Source organism: Citrus clementina, unplaced genomic scaffold (genome assembly GCF_000493195.1).
Source record: "Citrus clementina cultivar Clemenules unplaced genomic scaffold, Citrus_clementina_v1.0 scaffold_4, whole genome shotgun sequence".
In the NCBI taxonomy this organism is placed as follows: domain Eukaryota; kingdom Viridiplantae; phylum Streptophyta; class Magnoliopsida; order Sapindales; family Rutaceae; genus Citrus; species Citrus x clementina.
This window is the reverse complement of record NW_006262274.1, coordinates 10,646,846-10,659,758: the sequence shown is the minus strand read 5'-3', so window position 1 is coordinate 10,659,758 and position 12,913 is coordinate 10,646,846. Positions and strand designations below refer to the sequence as shown.

Here is a 12,913-nt window from a genome sequence, read left to right as displayed (position 1 = left end):
TATTCTTACAATTTATTGGCTTGTCGTGAATACAAATGAGCACGCAAAAACATTTAAAAGGAACCAATATTATAAACACCTCCGGAACTGAATTTGTTCTTAAAAGGAAATTTATTAAGGAACTAAATAGAAAATGAAAATGAAAAGGTTAAATACAAAATCGACTTTTTTGTCTTGTTAAACATGCCCATGGAAGTTATGAAATATCTTTAATTAAATATCTTCTGTTAATTTTTATTCTTTAAATCAAAGAAAACTAGTGAAAGCTTGATAGCTACAAAATTTGAAAGCTCCAAATTGAGTTACATGTTATATGGAGGACGCATGACCATAATATTGTAAAAGCCAGTGATTGAATCAAATAGAGTTTCATGTTGAAAAAGAATGACAAATAATTAATTGGTTTAATCTTTTAATTATCAATAACCCAACAAATCATATAGTAAAAAGTCAGAATTTTGCTATTTGTACTGTCAATTGTTAATGTCAAAACAAGATAAAGTAGCGAAAAGACGATTGGAAAAAGAAGGTACGGAGTGTTAGGATCACTCATCGATGGAGATTCCGTAGAAGGCTTGGTTGATAGTAGAGGTGGCCAATGGGCCGGACGGCACAAGGCACGGCACGGCACGAGTACGTCTCAGCAGAGCACGCGGCACGGCACGCACGTGGGTCGTGCCGGGCTTAGATTTTAGGCACGCGAGCCTTCAAAGCACGGCATGATTAGAGATGGGCCAAAGCACGACACGCGAAAAAGCACGCAATAAGCATGTTTCATTTTTTAATGAAAGTAAACTTAAAATTTTATGATTTTATAAATAACTTGAAATTGAATCTTTTAATATATTTTATTGGCTCAAGTTTTTTAAATTTATTTAACTCTTATTTTCAAAAAAATTATAATTGACTTATGTTTATAATTTATTAAATAAATAATTGATATCATGATTTTAATAAATAAAATTATAAATATCATGATTTTATAAATATATATTAATATTATTATAAACTATGATATATGACTCTACGTAATTTCAAGTTAACAATTAAGTTAACTCTTAAAAAAAAATATTATTATTGTTATTGTTAAGTACTAAAAAAGAATTCTAATACCATAGAGTCAAACTTAGCAACTAATATTACATTCTTCTATTATTATTATTATTATTATTGAATATGAACTTGAGTTTTGAATTTTTTATTCTATTAAATTTAAATAAAGGCACATGGATCCAAAAAAGGTACATATGCTTAAAAAAATAAGATAGCAACTGGCATGTGCTCTTAAAAAAATAAAAAAGGAAAAAAAGCTTAGTGGACTATTTTTCCTAGGCACGTCACGTGTGGGCACAGCACGAGCACGAGCACGTGTGCTGAACTAGCATGGCACGAAATGAATAGTGGGCACGGCATGGCATGAGCACGAGCACGTGTGGACTTCCTTTGATGGGCCTGAGCCAGCATGGCACGGCCCGTTGGCCATCTCTAGTTGATAGTTCTTTTAAATATTCTAACTTTATTAAGCAATATATATATATATAGTAATCTTTGACATTCATTTCATTTAATAATCCAAAACAAACGCCATGGCATGCTCAAAATTTTGGTTTCTTCTTTCATGTTGATCACTATTTTTTGTCAATGAATGGTGCCGATTTTATATCTGTTATTTGTGCTTGTATTAATGCAAGATAAAGATAGAGAGAATTAAATTATATTAATTATGGAGAAAAATAGAATAAAATGTAATTAATAATATGTTGTGGGGTCCATTAATTTTTAATTTTATTATTACAAACATAAAATCAACATTTAATTTGGTCCATTGATCTTGGTTGGTGTTGAATGAATGCTTTCAAAAAACTCCAAGCAATTCAATCACCTGCCCAATATTACAAACAACATCAATAGAAGATGCTTATGTACCAATAGATCAGCTTAGATGATTCTATGATTAATCAACACTTTTAAGAAATGAACTGATTTAAGAATCAAACAAACAATCAAAGAAGACAGATTTACGTGGTTCAATTGTGCAAGAATGCACAATCTACATCCACAGGAAAAGTCACAAGAATGAGATTTATTGATGATTCAGGAAGATATTACAGAGCAATTATAAGGAAGATTACAAGGAATAAGATGAAACTTTCTCTCTCTAGAATGCTCTCAGATTGGTTATGAAACCGCTTCGATGATCAGCTTATATAACAAATGAGAACAAACCCAGATTGCACCAGATTCAGCCATGTGGATAACAACTTGTTAACTAACTTGATTCTTCCCTCGCGCGCCTCATCACATTGCATCACTTAACCTCAGCTCAAAACGTCTTCATCTCATACTTTGGAATCTTAATTGAGAAACATGCCCAACTCGTGACACTTTAAAACATTTAATAGCTTAAAACTATGCCGTTTTAGGTGCCCAGGTTTTGAATTCATCACTTAGTCTATATATATATATATATATATATATATATAACACTCAGTTGATGATGGTCTTTTATCGTAAAAGGAAGAATAGAGTTCAATTTTAATGGGATATGTTTAATTCGAGAGAGGGAATAGTGGATGGTGTTGCAATTAAGTTAACTAAATAAGGATTAGAGTTAGGAAAAACTTCCAAGTTGAAAAATATATATATATATATTTGGAAGTTCCTCAAGCATCTTCATGTAATTAAGCCTTTATGAATTCATTGAGGAGATGAATTCTACCAATTGTGTATTCTCCATACGTTAAATCCAAATTAGTTAGACCATCTATAATTAAGTTGTCTTCTTTATAAATCTGATGACAATTCAATTTATTCATAAATACGATGATAACTCAATTTATTCATATAGGTGGTATTTCTATAAAATACTTGGTTTGTTAAAATTTATGAATAAGGATTATGATCCTCTTATTATTTGATATTTTTTAAGCAAATTGTATTAATATGATCAGTGATTAATGAATTAAAAAGTAAAGGTAGTTAAATCTTATAGTCATACACTAATAATAAAATACAGGTGGTCACGAGAACTCATATTAGAAGAGAATCATAATCTATCAAATAAACACAACTTTCCCTTCGGTTTAGATAGGTATATTTAATGTTTGCTTAATTAATATTCTTTTTAATGTTAATTTTCTCTATATTTATCATTAATTACGGAAAAATAGTTACTTGCTGACAAATCAACAATATTCTACCTTATCATCACCAATCATCTCCCACCATCCTCCACTCGGTATTGTCATTTATCGTTGTCTAAATTTAGCCCTTTCGGAATTTTCGTTTACCATATATTAGCAACCATACAAATATGATTGTTATGATGGTGATATTTATAATGTCATCGTTAAATTAATGGCAGAAGTGACCAACACCGCCGCCACTAATTACTTCAGCGGTGATCGATCTTCTGCGGAGTGGTGGCGGAGGTATCGGTCAATGCATCACCATTAAACATCCACAAATAATTAGTCTGGAATGTTCAATCAGCGGAGGTTCATGATGGTGATATTTATATAATTGTACGGGCTTGAGGATGAAAATTTCGCTAAAAAATCTAAAACTACCGACCGTCTTTCCACTTAAAAGAGATTTGGTCATATTGGCACAAGAGAGATAAATCAAAGATTAACCAAAAGAAGCATAATGAACGCGATGGACCACCCAGGCTCAGTAAAGTTACTGTTTACCAGTCCATTGCTGGAAAGACGGCCGAGATTCTCATTTTGAGTTGACGTGGCTATGTTTCAACCCTTCCTTATCCTATTTGAGAGGACCATTGCGTGTGGCTGGCTGTTGAATGCACGCTCACGAGCAAGCAAAGAGTCAATTTTGCAGACAATGTTGATCTTGATATTCCACCAGCACTAATGAACGTAACCACCAGAGCTGTCTATCAATCTATGGACTAAAAAGTTGAATAATGAAAGCTCACTGTTGCTTTTGTTTGACAATAAATGTTAATAAGGTTAAAAGAATTTTTTTAAAAAAAAGAAGAAGCCAGACAATAAGGAAAAAAAAGAGATGGACAAATTTGGGTAAGAAGAACTCTGTTTAATGCTTGTTGAATCTTGACCCTTCAACTAAAATTATAATTTTTTAGATTCTTACTTGTATAAAAGAATAAGATATCATTTTTTATTTATCTAATAAAAAAATGTACTTATATTTTATTATGCATACAAATCTTCATCTTATTTTTATCATATTTTAATGTGTGTAATCTTTTGAGTGCGTTTGAAATTGAAGTTGAACAGTTATAACTTAAAAAATACAGTACTAAAGTATTTGATAAACACTAATTGTTGTACCTTAAAAGATATGTTGATATGATTTTTCACTTGTATAATAAAAAATTTATTATATTTTTAATAATTTTGTCAATATTATTATTTAAAATTTATATTTACTACGTATTATTAATTTTTATTTTGTGCTTATAGTTTTTTTACACAATAGTTAACATCTTAATTCTAAACAAGATTTTTATCTAATATTTTATCGTATATAAATATTTTCTTACACATTAGTATGTAAACATAATCTTTTAAAGGTGTAATATTAAAAAGTTTAGGAAAAAGATCTCTTTAAATCAATAACTCAACCACCTTTTTTTTTTTTTAATAAAAAAAGAGAGATTTTAAAATATTACAAGACTTATTCACTTACAAGCTCCATCGCCAAAGTTGTATAACTTTGTAGTATATCCACTCTTTTTTTCTCCTTCTTTCCAGTCTCCACTTCATCTGCAAGTTGCAAAGGTATATGCTTGGCCCACTTCACAGTTCACACTACTCGACTGAATTTCATTGGTTTGATCAATTTTCGTTTTTCTGAATGAATCCAGCGTAGCCTTCTCTTATGTTCTCCAGAGGAAGTTTGTCAATTGCACATTCTTTTACTTATTCTTACTTCAGAATGGTATAATTTGTTTCTGCTCTGTTTCCTTTTTTTATTCTTTTCCTAAATTGTACACAGGCATGGTCAAAATGGGAGGAAGAATTGATCTTTTCTGTTTTTGAGGCAACAAACTTTTAGGAGCTTGGAAGAGAAAGACAATAACTGTAAGATATTGCAATGCCAGTTCCTCTTGCTCCTTATCCAACACCTCCAGCGCCATATACTCCTCCTGCTAATGGTATCTTTCTTGTCACATTAACATTATTTTGCCTACACCAATGTCAAATGCGTACCTCTTTGATTTCAGGTGAAAAAGTTAAAAACCTTTGTTCAAGATCCTAGAAAAAGATATTAGGATCTTAAATTTACCTAATAATAGAACAGGTAAATTAGAAGGGTTAAAAGTTCCTCTGGTGGTTAATTTACATAGGCAATTAGAGAGGATGAAAGACAAAACATTTCAGTATGAGAATTTAATATTTAACATATTCTCCAATTGATGATGAAGAGTCGATTCGATACAATTACTTTCCTGTATTATTGCTTAAAGTATAAAGGATGTATTGCTTGAGACCTGTATTGTTGACCCTGAAAACCTGTACTTTCACATCGATAGCCCATGCTATGGTCTATAAAGAATAAATATTGATTACTAGGTGCACAGAGCCAGCTTGTTTGTTCTGGATGTAGAAATCTCTTGCTCTATCCAGTTGGAGCGACTTCCGTATGTTGTGCTGTTTGCAATGCAGTAACTGCGGTGCCACCCCCAGGTATATTTCCTCTCTTTCTTCTGGCTCATGTACCCAGAAATATTCCGTCAATTTGAAATTCCAGTTTACTTATTTGTTAAGTGATATATTCTCTTTTTAAATTTAAAAATAACAACTATATAACATCTGAGCATAATTTCTTTGATGTGATTAATCGTAAATAGGCACAGAAATGGCCCAGTTGGTCTGCGGAGGCTGCCACACCTTACTCATGTACATACGTGGAGCAACAAGTGTACAATGCTCTTGTTGTCACACTGTTAATCTAGCCTTGGAAGGTATATGATATTCAAAGTTTTGCCCTATAATTACCTGGAAATGAAAATTTAAATTAGTTTTCCTCAAGTATTATTAAGATTGAAACATTGTAAATGGAGTTCATATTAGTGTTATAAGCATCAGATGTACATTATTATGACAGCAAATCAGGTTGCACACGTCAATTGTGGGAACTGCAGGATGCTGCTGATGTACCAATATGGAGCACGATCTGTTAAATGTGCTGTTTGCAATTTTGTGACAGCAGTTGGGGTCAGTAATCATATTTTCTTCTTAGTATAAACAGAATTTGTGAGTTTTTGTTTCCTAAATATAGGTTCACTTTAGCAGCATTTTAAAAGTTTATTTAACTGCAAGTAAAAGAAGGATGACTTGGAAATGCCTCTCTCCCCAACACATAATAAGTCATTGAAGCTGCTTGTTTCTAGAAAAAAAAATATTGATGCGACATAATGTAAATGACTGAAAAGCAGATGATAATTTTTGTGAACTTGAGAACATTCAATAACATAGTTCTTTAAAATTCAGCCTTCTCCTCAGGATCTTCCTTAGAAACCTCAGTTAAACTACTCAAATCTTGTATGTTTCCCCAAAGCTCCCTTGACAAGCTCTGAAACAAATATAGGATAGGTACATTGAGCACCAGAACATTTTGGGGCTTCATGTTTAATTAAGCATGGATACATTCGGGACATTCACTTTTTCATTGATTAAAATAGAGTGCATATGTATGTTCTTTGTGCTTGACATGGAAGAGTAAACTTGATAGAAACTTGCATATACATCCACACCTGATATTTTCTAACAATCCATTAATTCAAAGAACATTGGGATCTTTGTGGTGATGTGATACCTTCTTTTCATTTCTCTATTTTCATTTTCCACTTATGTCTCCATTAACATAGATTAGTGCCTGTATTATTACCGATGCACAGAGCAGAATGATGCCCAAGAATACACAATTGCAAAATAACAGTAATGTCTTAACTCAATTGGATGATGCAGGCCTCAACAAGTACTACTGAGCAGAAGTTCAATACTTGAAACTACTGCGCATTGAACTTAGCTAGTACAGACTCGACGGCTTCAGTTTTGATTACGACAATATCCCACCAACTATTTAATGATCGGAGGATAATCCCTCTATTCACTGTATAGAGTTACTTTCTCTTGCGTGACATCTCAATCAATAAAGAAGTTTCGGCTAGCTGAATGTATGGGAAAGTATTCTGTGTGAAGACTTATAGGTTGTGAATGTATTTGCAAATCCTTGGATAAGTTAAAATTTGTTTTTCTTTGCTTCAGTTTTGCTTAGGACAATATCCCACCAACGATTTAACAATTAGAGGATAATCCCTCTATTCACTGTATAGAGTTATTTTCCCCTTGCGTGACATCTCAATCAATAAAGAAGTTTTGGCTAGCTAAATGTATGGGAAGTATTTTTTGTGAAGACTTATAGGTTGTGAATGTATTTGCAAATCTTTGCATAAGTTAAAATTCTTTTTCTTTTACTTTGATGTTTGTGTATGATTGACATCAAGTACACAGAATCGATTGGTTTCAGAAATCTTATGCTTTTCAACTGTCAAAGGGCAAAACAGAAAGAGTTACTACTAAACTCTCGTTACAGAAATTATTGACAAAGAAGACTTATACAAGGGATCAAAATATACTTTGAGAGATAATCTTGAGGTGAGAATTTTCCAAAGAACCCTGTGATCTTGATAGCAAAAGCTCATAAGGGAAATGTAATATCAAGAGAAGGTTACCACAGAAAACTAATCTACCCAGATTGTTGTCAAAGAGTAACATAAAAGATAATTTTCACTATTGTTTCCTCTTTGTCTAATTGTATCATTGAATTGATGAACAATGACTTTTGCCCAAGCTTACATTTCCCTTGCTTTTGCAGGTCTGGAGGGCCTAGCGTTTCTTGTGTTGTTAATTTCAAGTCGTTTTCAGAGGTGGTCACATATTAAAACATAATATCAAGATAAAGAAGGAATATTCTCCATTGCTGCCGTGGTTGATACCAAAACATCAGTCTTATTCTGATGGGTGGACACCGGACAGAGGTCAAATTAATTTTATATCCTCCTATCTCAGCCATGATTTGAAGTCGGGTGGCCAGCTAAATAAAGTCACTTGGTGAAGTCCTCAAAGTTGACCATAGTCAAAAGGTGTACAAAGAAAAGTGTGAAGAATGACTTGGTGTTCTTCATTAGGTCCTACACGTTGAGAGGTTTGGCTATTATATACGATAAAAGATTTTGATCACAGCTATGCTGAATTTGAAATATAAAAGTTGTAGAAAACAAGTCACCACACCAGTGTCCTACATGAAAAAAAAAAAACCCATATGGGTAATAACAGCGACTTACATGAAAAAAGGTGAAGCATTTATGTAACTAAGAATAGTACCAGAAGGCAGATCCATTAAAATACAAGACTTAACATATCTATATCTATATATCTATATATATATATAAAGTTGAGACTTGAGAAAGTGATGTGGCATCACCATTTCTCATCTTTGTATATTTTTTATTATCTAATAATAGAGAAATTTTCTTTTAGATTTAGTTTTTCATTTTCTCATAATTAATTTGATTGTTATTACACAATAACAATTATGTAAAGATTTTAATGCGGCATATTTTTTGTAATGAACATTTAAGGAGAAGTGTTATGAATTTATTAAAATAAATATAGATGTTCACAACATATATCTCTTAGTCTCCCCACTTTCTCATTAGCAACCTTTAGCTTCCCTATAACTCCCACTATCTCACAATGAATTATGATCCATAATTTTTTATTAATTTCATGGAGTGATTATGTAACTATAACAGGAGAGTTCATCTTTTTGTTTTGTACACACACAATTGGAATGAATAAAATCACTCTATAATATATTTTCTCATTTTATTCTTTATCTTGTGTTGCTTCTTTATTTGTATTGCTGGCTAATAGCTTTTTTTGTTGTTTATAAAGCTGACTCATCTTAAAAAAAAATCAATTCATATTTTTTATCAGTTTCATCAAGTGTAAAATAAGAAAAAATAATAATACTAAATTCTTTTTTCAAAGCCGCGTGAAGCGCGGTTTTATTTTCTAGTATAGATATAATTTAGAAGATAAAAAAATAATTTAAAATGCATATACATTAGGGGTGAGTAAATTTGCGTTTGGATCATATTTGGATAAACTTGATTGGGTTTTGGATTAATCAAATTGAGAAAAAGTAATTCGAATTCAATTCAAATTTGTAATTTAATCCAAACTATATTTTGGATTGGATCAAAATTTCATATTGAGTTTGGACAGAATCAGGTTTTAATTGTATGCGGATTGGGTCGGGGTTAAAATTAGATTTTAATCAACTAGGATGAATTCGATTAATATTCTGATTAGGGGTAATTTTGAGTTTTTTTGTTTATTTTGAATTTGTTATAAATTATTTTAGTTACTAGAAGATTGTTTTGATGTAATTATCTCATTTTAGTTTTTTTTCTTTTTCTTTTTTTTTATACCAAATTTCAAACAAAAAATGGATACGACTATTATGAAATCAAATTAATAAACTATTACTATTGGATCGGGGTTGAGTTGGGTTATTTCCCTATCCCCCAGATAATAATCTAAAATAATTTTTTTCTTTTTGTTTACAATCCGATCAGATTGGCCAAAATCCCACTCAATTGGATTAGAGGCTTCATCTGTATTTAATCCAAAGCCAAACTTTTTATATTGGATTGTATCAAGTCGGGTTATTTGTCTAGTCCTAATATGCACGAATTATCATACTTAAAATGTTATTAGGAATAGTAGCAGTAAGCATAGAACCCAGCATGTTAATTTTCTCCTATTTTTCCTGGAAATTTGCCTACAAACTTTAGTAATAAGTCTTCCTCAAAGGTCTTCCTAATTAACATATAGCATTTACTTGTCCCGCGCTTTTAAATCCACATGGATAAAAAAAATCGCTAGCAAACCAACGAAAGCAACAAAATTTGTGTGGTCTATCAAATATGGTTAAAAGTAATGACTCTGTTCTTGTCAAGGATCCCAAAAAAATAATAATAATAATGACGAGCACTTGAAAGCTCTTGCATTGAAGGTCCCATGTCTCTTGTACATTGTTAAATAATACTACAACATATGAAAAAGATAGAAAGCTGCCTTTGTTCTGTGTGTTTGGCCCCCCTCCACATGACCTGGATGATATTTTGAGTTATATGTCCAAGTGAATTAAATGAGACACTTAACCAATTTGAAATTATCAATCAAACTATATAGCATAGTTTATGAAATGTAATAGAGCCATGGTAATGCTTGCAGAATTACTACCCACAATTGATCCTTCAGCAAAATATCTTCCAAATCGAAGCGAATATTAGATAGTTTTCTGGTCCGAAATTTTAAAAGCGGAAAAATCTGAAAAAATTTTAAAATTTCACGATTTTAAAATTTTTTTCGAATTTTTCCATACTTTAAAATCTTAGATTGAAAAATTTAATCAATATTATACCTGCACATGCCAGTGACTTCATATTTTATTTATTAGTTTCTTGGACAACAAATAATTGGGAAAAAAAATTACAAGTATTGGAATTTATTGCAGCACAACAAATTGTAATTTATCCAATATTGGAATTTATTCAGCAAATATTAATAAACACAACAAATTGTGAATAGGGCAACAGTGTACGGTGCTGTTCCTTAATCCAACGAGTCCAAGTCCCGCCACATCTCTTGCAGGCAAACTTCATTGCATGTCACTTTTCTTCATTTTCCAGTTAGAACAAAGAACCCACTAATGATCTTTGCTTTCAAGTCGGGTTGAAACAAGCGAAAAAGGAGGTTTGGGGTTGGACCTGGCCCATAGGAGAAGCCCATGAGTCTACTGGCCCATCCTTCCCCTACTACGTTTTCTTTACATTTTTTAAGTTTAGAATATTTTAGTAAGAGTTGCGCTATTAGCCCCCACAATATGTAAGTTTTTAAAATAATATTAGATATCACAATAGTTGAGTGTAAATTTGAGTTCCAATTATTATATGTCATTTATCTATTAAATAATGAATTTTATAATCAATAAAATAATATTATATCTTCTAATAAATGAATAACACATTAGCTGAGACTTGAGTTGGAAAATTATGTTATATTTAGGATCATTCTATAATGCCATAAATAAAATTATAGCATCAATGCCATAATAGACATGGACCATTAGAAAAAAAAATTACTACCATTAATTCTAAGTAAATAGTAATCAGTTACCTAAATAACAGGTAATTATCATTTTTAGTTCAAGTTACATGTTATATTTACTAATCTTATGAGTGATTTACAAAATTAATATGTTATTTGACACTTAATGTTGGTTTACAAGTTTTACATAACATCTATGAGTTTTTATTTTGTTTATAATTTTAAAGACCAATTTACAATTCTAACATTAATTTTCCACTTTTACCTTCAATTTACTAATTTTACGTATAATTTACAAAATCTTTGTCTTATTTCATACTTAATGTCAATTTACAAGTTTTATCTTATTTTTCTAAGTTTTTCTTTTTTTAACAATTTTAAAGACCAATTTACCACTCTAACATTAATTTACCCCTTCTATTTTTTAATTTACTAGTCCTATGCGATTTACAAATCTTTTGTTTCATTTCACACTCAATGTAAATTTATAAATTTTATGTTATTTTTCTAAGTTTTTATTTTTTTTTGTAATTCTGAAAATCAATATACCAATCCAACATTTATTTATTCTTTTTTCCTTTAACTTACTAGTCTTATGTGTGGTTTACAAATCTTTTATTTCATTTTACACTTAATGTCAGTTTATAAGTTTTATATCATTTTTCTAAGTTTTTTTAATAATTATGAAGACCAATTTATTAATCTAGCATTAATTTATCCCTTTTTCCTTCAATTTATTAGTCTTATGTGTGCTTTATAATATTTTGTTTCTTTTCGCACTTAATGTCATTTTACAAGTTTTTTTTGTCATTTTTTAAGTTTCTTTTTACAATTTCCAAAAGCAATTTACCATCCCAATATTAATGTATCTATTTCTCCTTCAATTTACTAGTCCTATTGGTTTACAATTTTTTTTTTCATTTCACACTTAATGTTCATTTACAAGTTTATGTCATTTTTCTAAGTTTTTGGGTTTTTACAATTCTAAAGACTAATTTACTACTCTGATATTAATTTATCTATTTTTCCTTCAATTTACTAGTCATATGTATGGTTTAAAAATCTTTTGTTTCATTTCACAGTCAATGCCAATTTATAAGTTTTATGTTATTTTTCTCAGTTTTTATCTTTTTTTTTTTTTTACAATTTCGAAGACTAATTTAACATTCCAACATTAATTAATCTTTTTTTCCTTCAATTTATTAGTTCTACGTGGTTTACAATTGGTTAGAGAATTGGAGTATTGACATCATTTTGAAAGTCTTTAGAACTTTTTTTTTTTGTATTTTACAATTTTAGATAATATAAGATAGGGAGGAACATGAATTGGATTGGATAGAATTTGTGAAAATCCAACATGATTAACTCTAGAAAGCATACATTTAATAAGAGTTAGAATTATCATCTTATTACTTACAGTATTGATTGATGTACTCATAACTTATTAAATATCTTAGGGAGATTGTCAATTTCCTCCCTACAGTAATCAACATATACCATTTCTCTCGCTGTTATTTTTATAATGGCCAAAAACCCCCCTGATAGTATAAGTTTACAATATTACCTTTATTTTCAACTACTCTTTTATTTATATTTATTATAAATTAAATAAATCACATGAATAGAAACTAAATAAAAAATTAAGCATTAAAAATAAGAAATATATGTTTTGATATGAGAAAAAAATTAATAATAAATTTTTTTCTTGTACTTATTCATTTTGTGAAAATTTTCTTATAATA

At 30.3% G+C, this 12,913-nt stretch overlaps 1 protein-coding gene across 5 annotated transcripts; it reads left to right on the top strand.

Annotated features, from left to right (window-relative positions):
* The first annotated feature begins 4,647 nt into the window (after positions 1-4,647).
* LOC18044878 (protein LOL1) lies at positions 4,648-7,383 on the top strand. Of its 5 annotated transcripts, none has more exons than XM_024186827.1 (7): positions 4,648-4,763; positions 4,855-4,879; positions 4,981-5,140; positions 5,559-5,672; positions 5,837-5,950; positions 6,094-6,203; positions 6,887-7,383. In XM_024186827.1, the coding sequence occupies exons 3-7, from the start codon at positions 5,080-5,082 to the stop codon at positions 6,974-6,976; spliced, it is 489 nt and encodes a 162-aa protein (XP_024042595.1). In that variant the 5' UTR covers positions 4,648-4,763; positions 4,855-4,879; positions 4,981-5,079; the 3' UTR covers positions 6,977-7,383. The 5 variants fall into 5 exon arrangements, with proteins under 5 accessions (XP_024042595.1, XP_024042594.1, XP_006436741.1 ...); XM_024186826.1 differs by having other exon boundaries at positions 4,850-4,879; XM_006436678.2 differs by lacking the exon at positions 4,855-4,879.
* The last annotated feature ends 5,530 nt before the right edge of the window (positions 7,384-12,913 follow it).